Below are 12,500 nucleotides of genomic sequence, written 5' to 3' on the forward strand. Positions count from 1 at the left end.
CTCAAAGTAACGAAACCCTCTTTTTTACGACGCTTAGTCCTTCTAGCATCAGGAAACTTTCGCGTAAATTTCCGGAGAAGGTTTCGAGTCATTTTTAACAACTTTTATTTTGCTAACACCTGCCTCAAGTTCATGAAATATTTGTTTAACGAAAAGAATCTTTTCGAAGAGTAATTTCCGATGATTATATTTGCAGTCTTTGACTGTCACTGAAGGAAAGCTAATCATGCGTAGAATCGTAAGGGTGTTTTGCCGCCTTGATTGAGACCACTGAAGAGCCCTCTCCAATAAAAAAAAATAATTACGCACAAGATAAAAACCTTTCATACCCCTTGAAAAATGCCATTTAGTGCCTTGGCAAAAATAAAACAAAATCATCTTGTTGGGAAATTAATTAATTTCACGTGATGGATCTTACGTAATTAACGACGCAAAAGTATTACACGAGCAAAAAAAGAACCAACTGCTTTATATATTCTGGACAGAAACTTCAGAAAAACTTCCCTATCATGACAACCTGGGAAAAAAAGATAGATTTCCTTCTGGTTGGACAGCACCATTGTGTGGTCTTGCGTAACAGGTTTTCCTTTTACCGATATAGTTAAAAAAAGGTCATGTGACTGAGTTTAACAAGGGATGGCAAACATTGGAATACAAACTATTTTCTTTAACAATATCGAAGATTTAATTTGGTTTAACGGAAAAGAAAGCAACAATTGTCATATAAGATTTCTAAACAATCCCCAGGAGTTTTTTGTATTACATAATTAAGAAAGGATGCAGTCCCGACAAAAGGTCAACAAATTTGAACGCCTCGATGTCATCCGGTCTGATGTGCAAAACCGACCAAAAGCCAGAAAGGACCAGAAATGCAGCTGTTCGGAGAAACGTTTTTCCTTAATTCCATTTTGTCGTTTCTTTTTCTCTCTCTCAAGTCTCCATCTCTTGTTTTTTACTATTTTAACAGGAACTTGCAATTTTTATCAAACGTGAGTTGAATGATATTATTTTAACAACAAAACCTTTTGCCTAAAGGGGGTGATTAATAGCTAGAGCGAGAACTGAGAGCTTAAGTGCTGTCGGTATACAGTGAACTTTGACCTTTATAATCCAGCTCACGAAAGAGGATTATGGAAAGGAAATGGAACACGAGGCGACATCATACAAGATATGAACAACCAGCATGCCCTTCTGTGCAATAACCAGGTAAGTAAACCGCTTTTAGACTTAATCGGATGGCCAAATTTGGTCGTGCAGAACAACGATGCCTGCAAGAGCAGCTGAAAAAAAGTAGTTAATATTCTATTGTCATTTTAATCAATGAAGGCAAAATGACCTAAGTTTGCAAACTATGGGCCGTAATTGGTTTCACTTTAATTATCAGTGCTGAATTTGGTATTGTCCTTTTCAAGGTGTGCGTGGAAAAAATGACATATCAGCTCAGGGTGTCAAAGAGCGGGACGTAGAAGGAGTTCTTTCTAAAGACTTACAAGACACCTCTGCCTGTCCTTACGCGGTCTTTTAACCAGGAATAGCGACGAAGACCGCTCGTGCAAAAGAGAGTGTGAGTTAAAATTTGGTAGCAGAATGCTTAATTTGAAGCCTCCAAATTAATAGTTTCGCGGACGCCAAGAAAATTCCCAGACGCCAACAACGCGTGAGCATTTTTCAAGTTAAAAATAATCGATTTCGAAAGGTTACACTGAGGTACATGCAGTTCGTACTTCCTGCGGCGAATACAAAACAAAGTCCGTTTTTCGATCTTTCATCGACAAAACCTTGAACTACGCGTTTTTCAACACGTGGCATTGTTTTTCCCCACTTCTTGGCAATCAACATGTATTCGAATCTTGTCCCTCGCGTCTTGCCCTCTTATTGCAGTAGAGGGGCGGATTACAATGGAATTCAAAGTGAAGTTTGCTTGAATTCCGTAGGCAGGCACTTGTCATGCGAAGTTCAAAGTTAAGAATAGATGAACTTAGCACGGAAAATGCCAAGTCAATGGACAATACTTTCCTTTTCTTAAAAATGGTTCTCTTGCGTGTCATGGTGCCTCTTCGTTAAAAGGGATTCACTAATAATTAACGCAACATATGAAAAAATCGTTCCAGAAAAAAGGATTGTCGCATAATTTTTCCGTTCAAAGAAAATAAGACTGAGGGGTGGTTGACAGAATCCACGTTAAGACTGAAAAGTCGACAGGAAAGCAAACACGACAGGCTGATACGAACCACTGATGTCATTCGGAAGGATGAACCAATTATGCTGTGTCAGTGCCAAATGGTTAATTGAACAACTATCTCGTCTCCCCGGCCTTGTTTTTTTGTGTTGTGTTCACATTGGACCTGAAAAACCACATAAGGTAAAACGGTTGAAAGTCAGTCAAATCAGTATCAATCTGAGAGAACATTCAGTTGAATCCATACGACTTCCACATCATTTGATCCTAACAGTTGTAATTACACCTTACCTACTAACTGAACAAATACTGGTTAGCTAAACAAATAGCAGACTGACTCTTCTAACTGAACGGAGTACGTTGTCGCTGGAAAATGAACCGTTATGACTTGACAAGTAGGAATTTCCAAGGAAAAACATAGTCCTGAGAAGTACTATTCTAATGTCAATAATAAGGAGGTTTCGATGCGTGTGGTGGCAAACTGCTAACAACAGGCTACTGCTTGTTATCAAAAGAAAATGGTCTTGTTATTAATCACTTTTAGTTGCAGCTTAACTTGCAAACTGGTTGTTGCAAAGAGCTTGATAAAAAGAAGTTGTCCACCTTTAGGGAGATAAGAACTGAGCAGGTGGGATTACAGCGGTCAATTTACTCTTATTTACTCAGCTGACACAGCACAGTTTCTATGCTTCACTCACACACGTTCTATTTTTACTTTTTTTTGCAAATTTCAACCTCAGTGACAGTTTGTCATTTGTCGCTTGCCTCAAACGTCGATTAAATCATACCCTGTCCAGCTATTTCTACAACCTGAGCGGGACTTGCCTTCGCAAAAGTCAAGTTATGGGTATTTTCATTTAAATTGGAGCGTACACGCACTGTGGATATTGACCTGTTGGTAAGCAATGACGTGTGGCATACGGGGACTCGTTTCCGACGAAATTCTCAAATATTATACGGATCTTTTCATGATTATTCGGGGCTTTTCCTGGAAATATTAACAATTAAAGGGAAAAATAAGCGAGCTTTTGGGAACAATGTACAATTCACCTGATTCGCCATCGCCGTGAACAAAACAAAGATGGCGTCGTACAGTTTTAATATAATATTATGGAGCTTAAGCACGCGCATTTTTGAGATGCGGACGGCAATCGGAAGTGAGTTGTTTTCCCTTTTAAGTTTTCTTCACACAGACACATTTGCATTGCTAAGTATCTTTTTTCCATTAGAAATGATTCTTATGAAAATCTGGGAGACACCACAGTCCGAGCTCGCGAAATGTTTTCTTCCGGTTGCCGTCCGCGTCTCAAAAATCGCGCGTGCTTAAGCTCCCTAATGGCTGAAGACGAACGACGATATTATTTCATTTGAATCATGTTAGGAACGAAACTTTAAAATACCTGGCAACTTTTGCGCATGATTCTTAAAATTTTGCGGGATATCCCGAAGAACGCGTCATACCATCATAAAGACTTTACAACAATTTTTGTTAAGCGCACATACAGTCAACGGTTTAAAGAAACTGACCAGCAACACAACGAAACCTCGATCGATACAATGAGTTTCCTGGTTCCCCTTAGGTCAAAATGAGCTTCTGTCCATGACTGATAAATGAAACATGAAATAAATGTTACATTTGCAGGGCTCGAAATAATTTCCGGAGAGTCTCCGGTCACGATGACCGGCCAAATTCTTTTTAGCTCGGTCACGTACCGTTTCTGACCTGTCGAATTATATAAAATAAATAACTCTTAAAACAGGGGCCCATGAACCAAAACTGGCGTTATATATTTCCAAAAAGTTGTTGCTTAGAGCTCATAGCACTTAAACGCACTCAATGTCAACAACGGTTCTTGTTGCATTTCACCCAGGATTTCAGATCAAAGTTCCGCAAAATGACAATACACAGCGACTTGCTACAACTGAAACAACTGAACAGCATGGAAATTTTAATTTATTTCATTTTCAAAACGATCAAATGTGACCGGTCAACACGACCGGCAAGACGAAAGGTTGACGTACCGGTCAACTCCAAAATCAGTTCGGACATTGTCCGTTGACCGGCCGTTATTTCGAGCCCTGCATTTGAGCTCTGTTCACCCCCGGCTTCTCCGGGAGGCAATTCCCAGCAAGGAAGTTCGCTGTGAGTTTAGCTCGGAAATTTGGTCATATCGAACAATAGGTTGAAACTAAATTGACCATCGTAAGGAGCTTAAAAACTGCCGTTTCGAGCATTAGTCCTTCTTTAAATGAAATCTGCTTTATGATTGGGTCAGATCAGTTGGACTAACGCTTGAAACGTTCGAGCACTGTTGTCTCAAGGAACAAGACGCTCTTCACGCGTTTACTTGGAATACCATGTTGCGCAGAAGTAGCGTGATACATTTTGGAAGGGTTAGAAGCAAACTACAAGGATCGAATAGACTAAAGCGATGTTTTTTTTTATATATATTCAAATCTGCTCAGTGGGGAAGAAAAGAAGTAAATATTTCTGCAGCGAATTGAAGTCTGCATGGATGGCTCATTCATACAGCCGACACGTATCGATGAACATCGCTTAGCCGTTCACAAATAAATTCAATCGGTGACCTACGCTTGATTTGGTACAGGTTGTCGGATGGGAAATAACGTGAACCTAGCAGATGCAACGTGACATCAAAGTGAAACTAGTGAGGCAAGGGAGAGTGAAACACTAGCGAGTAGCGTGGCAGAAAACTTATGAAAAACCATTCTTGCAAGTAAATGTGCATAAGACGGTGAAATTTAGCCCTCCCCTTAGTACCAGATACTGTATCACCGGTAACAAACTGTTTCTAAATTAACAGTTTTAACTTATGAATAATGAGTAGACTTCCCTCTAGGTAGCTAAAATGAAGACCGAGAAGCTATTAGTTAATTAAAAGAAAATTAATTGACATCCTCGGTTGATGCATGCTCGTACAAAGAACAGCTGAAAGAAACTAAGAATTTCCGGGCATCTACAATATCCCGCTGCTGAGAGTTCGGTACTGACGATTTCATCATCTTGTCAACAGGCGAGATTAGAGTAAATATCTTTTACGTCGACACTTATCCCCGGTCTTGACATAAAATATTGCTAAATAATGTAAGCCCTGTACGTTGCGAGTGGCCGCACTAGTTTGCTAAGACATGGCATTTCCAGAAGGCTGAATCCAGCATTGCTATTGTATTTGCTTCATTTGCCATTCACTCAGAACATGGGCTTGAGTTTCACACTGAAGGCCCAACACATAAATCCGGATTTTCATCGAATTTTGTAAGAACTGAGGCTGTTTGAAGCCTCGCGCTCGCAGAAATCCTCTCTAACGACACTCGACACGCGTGACGGCTGCCTTATTTGCTAGAGTGTAGTAGCCTATTCCAAGTCCCCACTCGCTTTTCACACGCAGTTGTTTTCGTTTTCCCGACTAGAACAGGCTAGAGTGTAGTAGTGTTTAAGTTGGGTATAAACATGGCCGCGCTTTATTGATATCATGTGAGAGTCGAGAATATCCACGTATCATACTGACCAGAGTTGTTGAAAGGCCGCGGGAAAATTCTATCTCATCGAATACTGAAGTCACTATCCGACAGTTTCAATCTATGCAAAGATCTCAGTATTTGCTGACCTAAACTTGAATAAAGTACTCTAAGCACGTCTAAGCAAAGGTGTACCATGTGCGAAAGTAAAGTATCTTTTACGGTATGGATAGTGACTTCGCCACTGGATAAAGGTATAAGGCCTTTAAACGAGTGGGGCCTAAGGTCTAAGGTTACAAACGTTTCTTTCTATAGCCCTCGCACAAAAGAAACCGCTTCGTTAAGAGAATCCGACGAAAGTTAAGGATAAAGTGAAACCTTCGTTGAAGTGAGATCCAAGTAATTTCGTATTCTTGCAATATTAGACGCTTTCTGACTTCGAGCTATCCAAGCATGGAATCTCAAGTGCCAACGACACTTGAATCAATCATTAAGATAAAATAACTTTTACTCGTGAAAGCCAATATTGTTACGCTAGAAAATCAATAAACATATTTAGCAAAATCGCGACTGAGTCGTTAGAATAAGACGCCGACCAAAGAGCCGCTATTAAGCTGATCAGTAATGCAGGCGTCGCAGAACTAAAACGGTACCAAAGAATTTTCCGATTTGCGACAGACAAAAAAAAAACCCGCGACTTTAACTAATCGACTAAGACGATTCCTCTTTATTTGCAATCAAAAAACTTATTTATTTTTCTTTCTCGATGGCATCGTGCTGTTTGGCAAGCTTATATTTTGTCGCCCATGAATCGTATAGACATTACACCGCATAATTCAAGATTAAACAATGGTGCCCTTTTCTGAATCCTCTCAGACTAGCAGTGACAAAATTGCCAAGGAGGCGACGTTGAAGTTCATCGTAATTCTCGCAGTGAGAAATCAAACAGACACGTTTAGTTCGATATGTTTCACTATACGAAAATTAAAGAACGTGACAACTAGCCAGGCGATTCACGCCATTTTTCTCATCATGGAAACTGAGGGAATGGAGGTGGTCTAGATTTTCCTTACTGAGAAATGTCCAAATTTGAATATCCATTGTAAAAATAGAAAAGGGGGGGCCTCTTAACCTTATTCAATTTGAATGTCCAACATGAACATAGTTTATCGTTCTTTTCTTATTGTAATCAAGTTGACCAGTCTTAAAAAAGCCTCATCCTATAAGGTAAGAGGGCGATCGAAAAAAATAGTGATTTGGTTCCTGTCTATGAATGGCAGTCTTGGGGTGCGTTCGATCATTAACCCTATTTCGGAATAAGAATACGTGGAGTGATGATTTAAAACGGTATGTCTGGGGCTTTTGAAGCAACAAGGATAATAAAGATATGTTTAAAATAGCATTTTAGCAAGGGTTTGATAATTTTAATGTGAATCTCCGTAAAAACGAAGGATTTCTAACTCCTATGACCACGTATTCCTATTCCGGAATACGGTCAATCGAACGCGCCCTAAATTTCATAGTCAACCGATTTTCACGATTTTTTTCTTCAATTTATAACCTTTGAATGCGACGCTTTGTGAGGAAATGGTGCATCCGCACCACAATTTCTAGATAAAAAGAAGTGAGACAACAAAGCTGATGACCGTGACGAAAATACCTGAATATATGAGGTAGTGTTTATTTTCTTCTCAATGAATTCTGATAATTTTCTTTTCAATCCCCAAGCATCAAATGGACAATTCACCAGGAAATGGTGTATCCTCTGTGACAGAGACGAGAGACAAAAGGAGTTGACAGCGCAGACGAAAATACTATCTATTTTATCTGTTGTTTCAGCAAAAGGTATTACACTGAAGTGGAAGTTGTCACGACCTGCCGCAGCTTTCTTTTTGCACTGGATCAACTCAGTGTGATCTCGAACTAAAACGCAAATTTGAGCAACTACATTGCGTACCTTCAACTCTGCATTCATTTTCCGACACTCTTCAGAAAAACAGAGATCATGAAGAAAATTCCGGAACCATTCCTATGCAACTAAATTGCACGCACGGAATTGCAATATTCCTTTTGGGCAAAACCCAACAAATAGCAAAGCCCCCTAATTTCGGCTTTGATCGGCCTTAAATTTAATTTTGGCTCTCATGCCATTTTCCAGAAATGTTAGAAAAATGTATGAAAGTCTCTTTTTACGCAGGGTAAAGAAAACTACTAAGATCTTCAAATGAAATTACACTTTAAACGGGAAAGAACATCTCAAATCTATATTTCAAGTCTTTCTTGTATAGAACGTTTACTTCAGAAGTGTACTGATACTCGCACATAAATTAAATAACTTACAAATATATTTCAACATATCCCTGATTCGGTTCTAAAATTTATATTTACAGAAATTACATAATCATCGATATATTTCCAATTACAAATAAGTTAAACGCTCAAAAACGCTGGGCGATTGACAACTCAAAAACAAACAGAATTATTTAAGGAAATATGGTGCACCATTTCTGTTCAATATAATGGCTCATATCAGTTTTAAGCATGTTGTAACAAAACCGGTCAACATTGAGATTCTAACACCTTACTCCAAAATGACCGTCATTTTGATATTCTTTAGTCTGAATGCAAATGATCTCGCCATACCCCTCGCCATACCTCTGACTGAGGCAAAAGGCCGCAGAAGAGTTAAGTTAAACGTAGAAAAAAGAATTCAAATTATGACTATTTCAGTGTAAGTTGTAAGGAAAGTAAGAATTGTGTCAGAGGTCTGTGATAAAGTTTGTACACGTCGCAAAAACCGTATTTAAACACCGTCACACAAGGAGCCTTGTATTGTCTCCCTTCAGAATTCAACTGTTACCCAGACGAAAAATATCATAGCCACAACTGGTGTAAAAGCCCTAAAAAAAACCGTCCGAGTGAAAGTAAAACAGATCATGAACATTGCTTTGCTATTCAGACCTCAGCCTTTGAACAAAATCATCATTTTGAAAAAACAGTATTTCATGAACTCTTGGAATTATAACAGTCAGTAATAAAAAATACCTGACCATGCATTAGGCTCAATTTGGGCTTCAATCTTTTCAATACAACGCAAAGAAACAAAATCTACTCGCTGATAACTTCACTTTTAACGTACTGGTTTGGTCTTTTTCAAAATGCTGTTCAAAGGGGTGAGCTTTTCTGTAAAGCGTTACACGTACTGTCTAATTCGGGTATGTTCCAAGTAAAAAACCTTCAAAACGAAAGCTGAGAACCACTTGAAATGGTTTTCTATTTTTGATTCAGCGGTGCTTGAGCTTGCGTTTCAACTGAGGCGATTCAGTGCATGACGCCTGAGCATTAAGCCTTTTCTTGCGCCGTTTGGTTGAAACGTGATTTTCCGCAACAGGTCACCTGTATCACGCGGCCTTCTGAGCAGCACACACCATCCACCAGCTTCTCTGCCGCCGACTTGAGTTGGATCTCAGCAATCACGCCACCGCGTCAGAGGCATTGAGGTCAATGGTCGTTATTTGGAACCCTCTGGCAAAAAAACACATAACAAAAGAGTTCGGTAAGATCTGCGCCCGCCTATCCACAACCTGTGCGAGGTACATAGAATAAAAAATGGTATATCTAGCAAATCGATTCTTGTATTCAAGCAAATACCAGGGTTTGGTGATCCCCAAGAGAACATTTTCGATTCTGTCAAATAGTCTCTGACCACGAAATACTAATATGAATAAAGATCTTCCGCAATCTACTCAAATCTGCAACGCAAGATAATTGCGTTGATTTGATAATTATCCGCAAAAGATAATTGGATTCCGTGCGAATAACCTGAATTTGTCATGAAACTTTGGTGATTACGTGGAGATGTACAATTTACAGAAACCGTAGTCAAAACAAACACTTTGTGCAGTTGAAAGCGGAGTGGTGTCAGTATTGAGTTCATAACAATACCAGACCCTCCAATACGCCCTCTGAACAAAGCCATGCAGACAATGACAAAGGATAATAAAAAATTAACGACTAGACGTTTTTACTAATAAATATTTGCCGAAATGAATCTAGAACGTTTCATCAAAAGAGCACAATGCGCATTGTTTAGCAAACTCCATAAACACACTTGATTTTTTATTTTGAGATATTGCCACGGGCGTACTACAATACAATTAACAAAATTACGGTCAAAAGCACTTGGCAGGAAAAAATATATTGAAGCCAAATAGCAGAACGTCGAAAGGATCAGTGCGCAAAAAGAATAAAACAAAAGGGCTGATAAACAGGATGATCGCTGACAAGCTTAGTTATACCACCTTGAAAAGCGTGTTCAATAGTTGGTTGCATTAATAAACGGCCCAATGGTCGGCTCTCCTTTAAATGGTTAGCAGTAGAAATTTCATACACCGTGTATTTGAGGCTAGCCTTTGAAGCTGGCGGAATTTTTCTCGCGCGTGCCAAGGAAAAGTCTCTCGGTGGAGGCGGCTCCACAGAAAAAAAAATCCCTTCATTCCTCCACTAGCCAGCTCGTAGCAACTTTGTGCGCGGGCGACCTGTTTACCACAGATTGAGCTAGTCTCCGGCCACGATATCACCTTTGCATTAAATCCTTAGAACAAAATTCGATGCAGTAATACACCGACATTGCCTCGGTTTCTTCTACTATCAAATTGGAATGTCATCAGTCGGTAATTTTCCATGTGAACACCAGCCCGATAACCGTAATTGATTTTTTGAAACCAGGCTTGACTTTTGTGGTTTGGCGTTTTTGTTTACCTCAGAGATGACACACTGGACCAGCTCAATTATCGAGCTCCTAAAAACAGGTCTACAGAGAACAGATCACAAGTGAAAAACAACTTACTTAACACACTGTTCCATATCTTAATTCGAGCGTGTTCCTCTGGAAGCCAGTTTTCTGGTCGACTAAGAAGCCTGAAAGGGAAGAAAGCTTTTGACCGCATGTTGCCACACTCCGTATATGGATAACTTTAAAATGTAACTCGTTTAGAATTCATTCAACCCGCGTTCCTTATTCTGTTACAGATGTGCCCGCATGTGCACATGATTTAATATACGCCGATTTTGATAAGCGTTACGGCGTAGATATTAAGCGCTCTGTTTAGACCAAGCAGCGGGGAAAAGAGAAGGCTTAAGTGGAGCGAAGAGGAGAAGACAACCCTCCCTTTTTTTTCTAGTGCACATATGAGGCTTTATTGTGCAAACTCATGACATGGAAAGGCGATGTGATAGTGACTGAACTTAAAAGTAAACGGAGGTTAAAAATTAAGGACTGAGCATGAGTTGCCTGCAGCCTCGTCTTCTCAACAGCCGGTTATTTACATGGTGGAATAATCTACGACCACGATCAAAACACTCCGAGTTGCTTCTATCGTCAGGCAAATGTAACCATTTCTTGATGCCCATGGGCCCATTTCTCGCAGGTTCTTTTTCGGGAGACAACTTCGGAAGGTCTTCGAGCGTATTTCGGGGACCATAAATTACTTTATCTTTAAACCGAGGCGGTTTCTAGGCATCAAAGTTTGCAATTATGCTCTTTCGGATCTTGTAAATATGCTTAAGGGCCAGAGGCCCGTTTCTCACAAGTCCCGAAAACTTTTCGGGCCCGAAAAGACATTTACGAAACTGCCTTACGCTGGTAAGCTGACCTTTTCACTTCACTTTACTTACAAACAAATCATGTACAGAGAAGACCATGGTAAACCACAGTTAGCAGCAGAGCTATCCTCGGCGGGCCACTTAGATCAGGCCCCAGTTGTTCGAAGAGTGGATGGCGCTATCCACTGGATAACTCAATTGGTTTTGTTAGTGTTTAGAGTGGTTTTCAATTGAGTGTCGAAAGTAATTAGTGAATTACTTTGGTTTTGCATTACTTCGCTCGGTGATTGGTTCCAAGTTCTCGTGCCACTTTTTCAACCAATCCGCAGAAGTGAAACCAAAACCAATTGTGGCCCGGGCGTGCACATTTTCCCGCGCTTTGTGTCGGCTACGTGTAATTACTTCGAGTTTTGATTGGTTTACTGGATTTGTCCCCGTCCTTTTTGATTGGCCAAAGTAATTACTTTGGTTTTGGTTTTACGGCACTCATTTGAAAACCGCTCTAACCGCTGAATAATGATTTACCCCATGATAGCGTTATCCACCTTTTGAACAACCGAGGCCAGTGCTACAACAATACTACTGTCTCGCACGACAAAATAGACAGAAAGACACTTGGCAATTGACAAGAATTAGAAGAACAAACGCCTCGTAAATAAGAGACGAAAAGGTTCTAAACATGATCTGAGATATTACTGGTAACTTGTTAAAGAAAAGCCATATACTTTGAAAGATCAACGTAGCACATACATTCAACTCTTCAACTGAAAGAAACTTAAGCAGAAAGTAGTTCAATTAACGTTTTACTTTAAAGGGTGCTTTCCTAAGCTGGCGAGCATCAGAGGGAGTACCATTCCATCTTTTCGTACCAATTCTCATTTTAACATGTTTTTCAAGATAACAAAAAGCAAAATGATCACGAAGTTTGTCGACATAAAATCTCTTCATTCTTAAGACACAGAGGGATATATGACACCCCTAAAAGGCCCGAAACTTTAACCACTTTCGAGAAACGGGCCCCAGCTTTCTAAAATAGGGGGATCGTAGTCTCATAATTGGCCTTTCGGCCCCCAAAGGTTCCCGTGACTTTAAGAGCGTTAGTCCCGTTGATGACAATGAGTCGAAAACGTTCGGTTTTATAGTGACGTTTCTTTGCATAGCTTTTAGCCTTTTATGTAAATCACTTTCCTTTTCTAGCGAATATTATGCTAACAAAGCAATTTGACACAGCATTCTT

The 12,500-nt window shown here is 39.8% G+C and overlaps 1 protein-coding gene and 1 long non-coding RNA gene across 2 annotated transcripts in view; one reads left to right on the plus strand and one right to left on the minus strand.

Moving 5' to 3' along the window:
* Positions 1-900: 900 nt before the first annotated feature.
* On the plus strand, positions 901-1,551 carry LOC138023624 (uncharacterized). The gene is made up of 3 exons (XR_011126723.1): positions 901-989; positions 1,115-1,206; positions 1,413-1,551. It is a non-coding gene; the product is annotated as an uncharacterized lncRNA (long non-coding RNA).
* A 6,352-nt stretch (positions 1,552-7,903) lies between these two features.
* The window catches only part of LOC138023600 (uncharacterized), an 18,860-nt gene continuing 14,263 nt past the window's right edge, over positions 7,904-12,500 (minus strand). Inside the window, exons 13-14 of the mRNA XM_068870624.1 lie at positions 10,509-10,579; positions 7,904-9,184 (exon numbers count right to left, since the gene is read on the minus strand). Of these exons, the coding sequence (XP_068726725.1) occupies positions 9,171-9,184; positions 10,509-10,579 (85 nt within the window). The 3' untranslated portion in view covers positions 7,904-9,170. The remainder of the gene's footprint in view (positions 9,185-10,508; positions 10,580-12,500) is intronic.

Source organism: Montipora capricornis, chromosome 2 (genome assembly GCF_036669925.1).
Source record: "Montipora capricornis isolate CH-2021 chromosome 2, ASM3666992v2, whole genome shotgun sequence".
Classification (NCBI taxonomy): Eukaryota; Metazoa; Cnidaria; class Anthozoa; order Scleractinia; family Acroporidae; genus Montipora; species Montipora capricornis.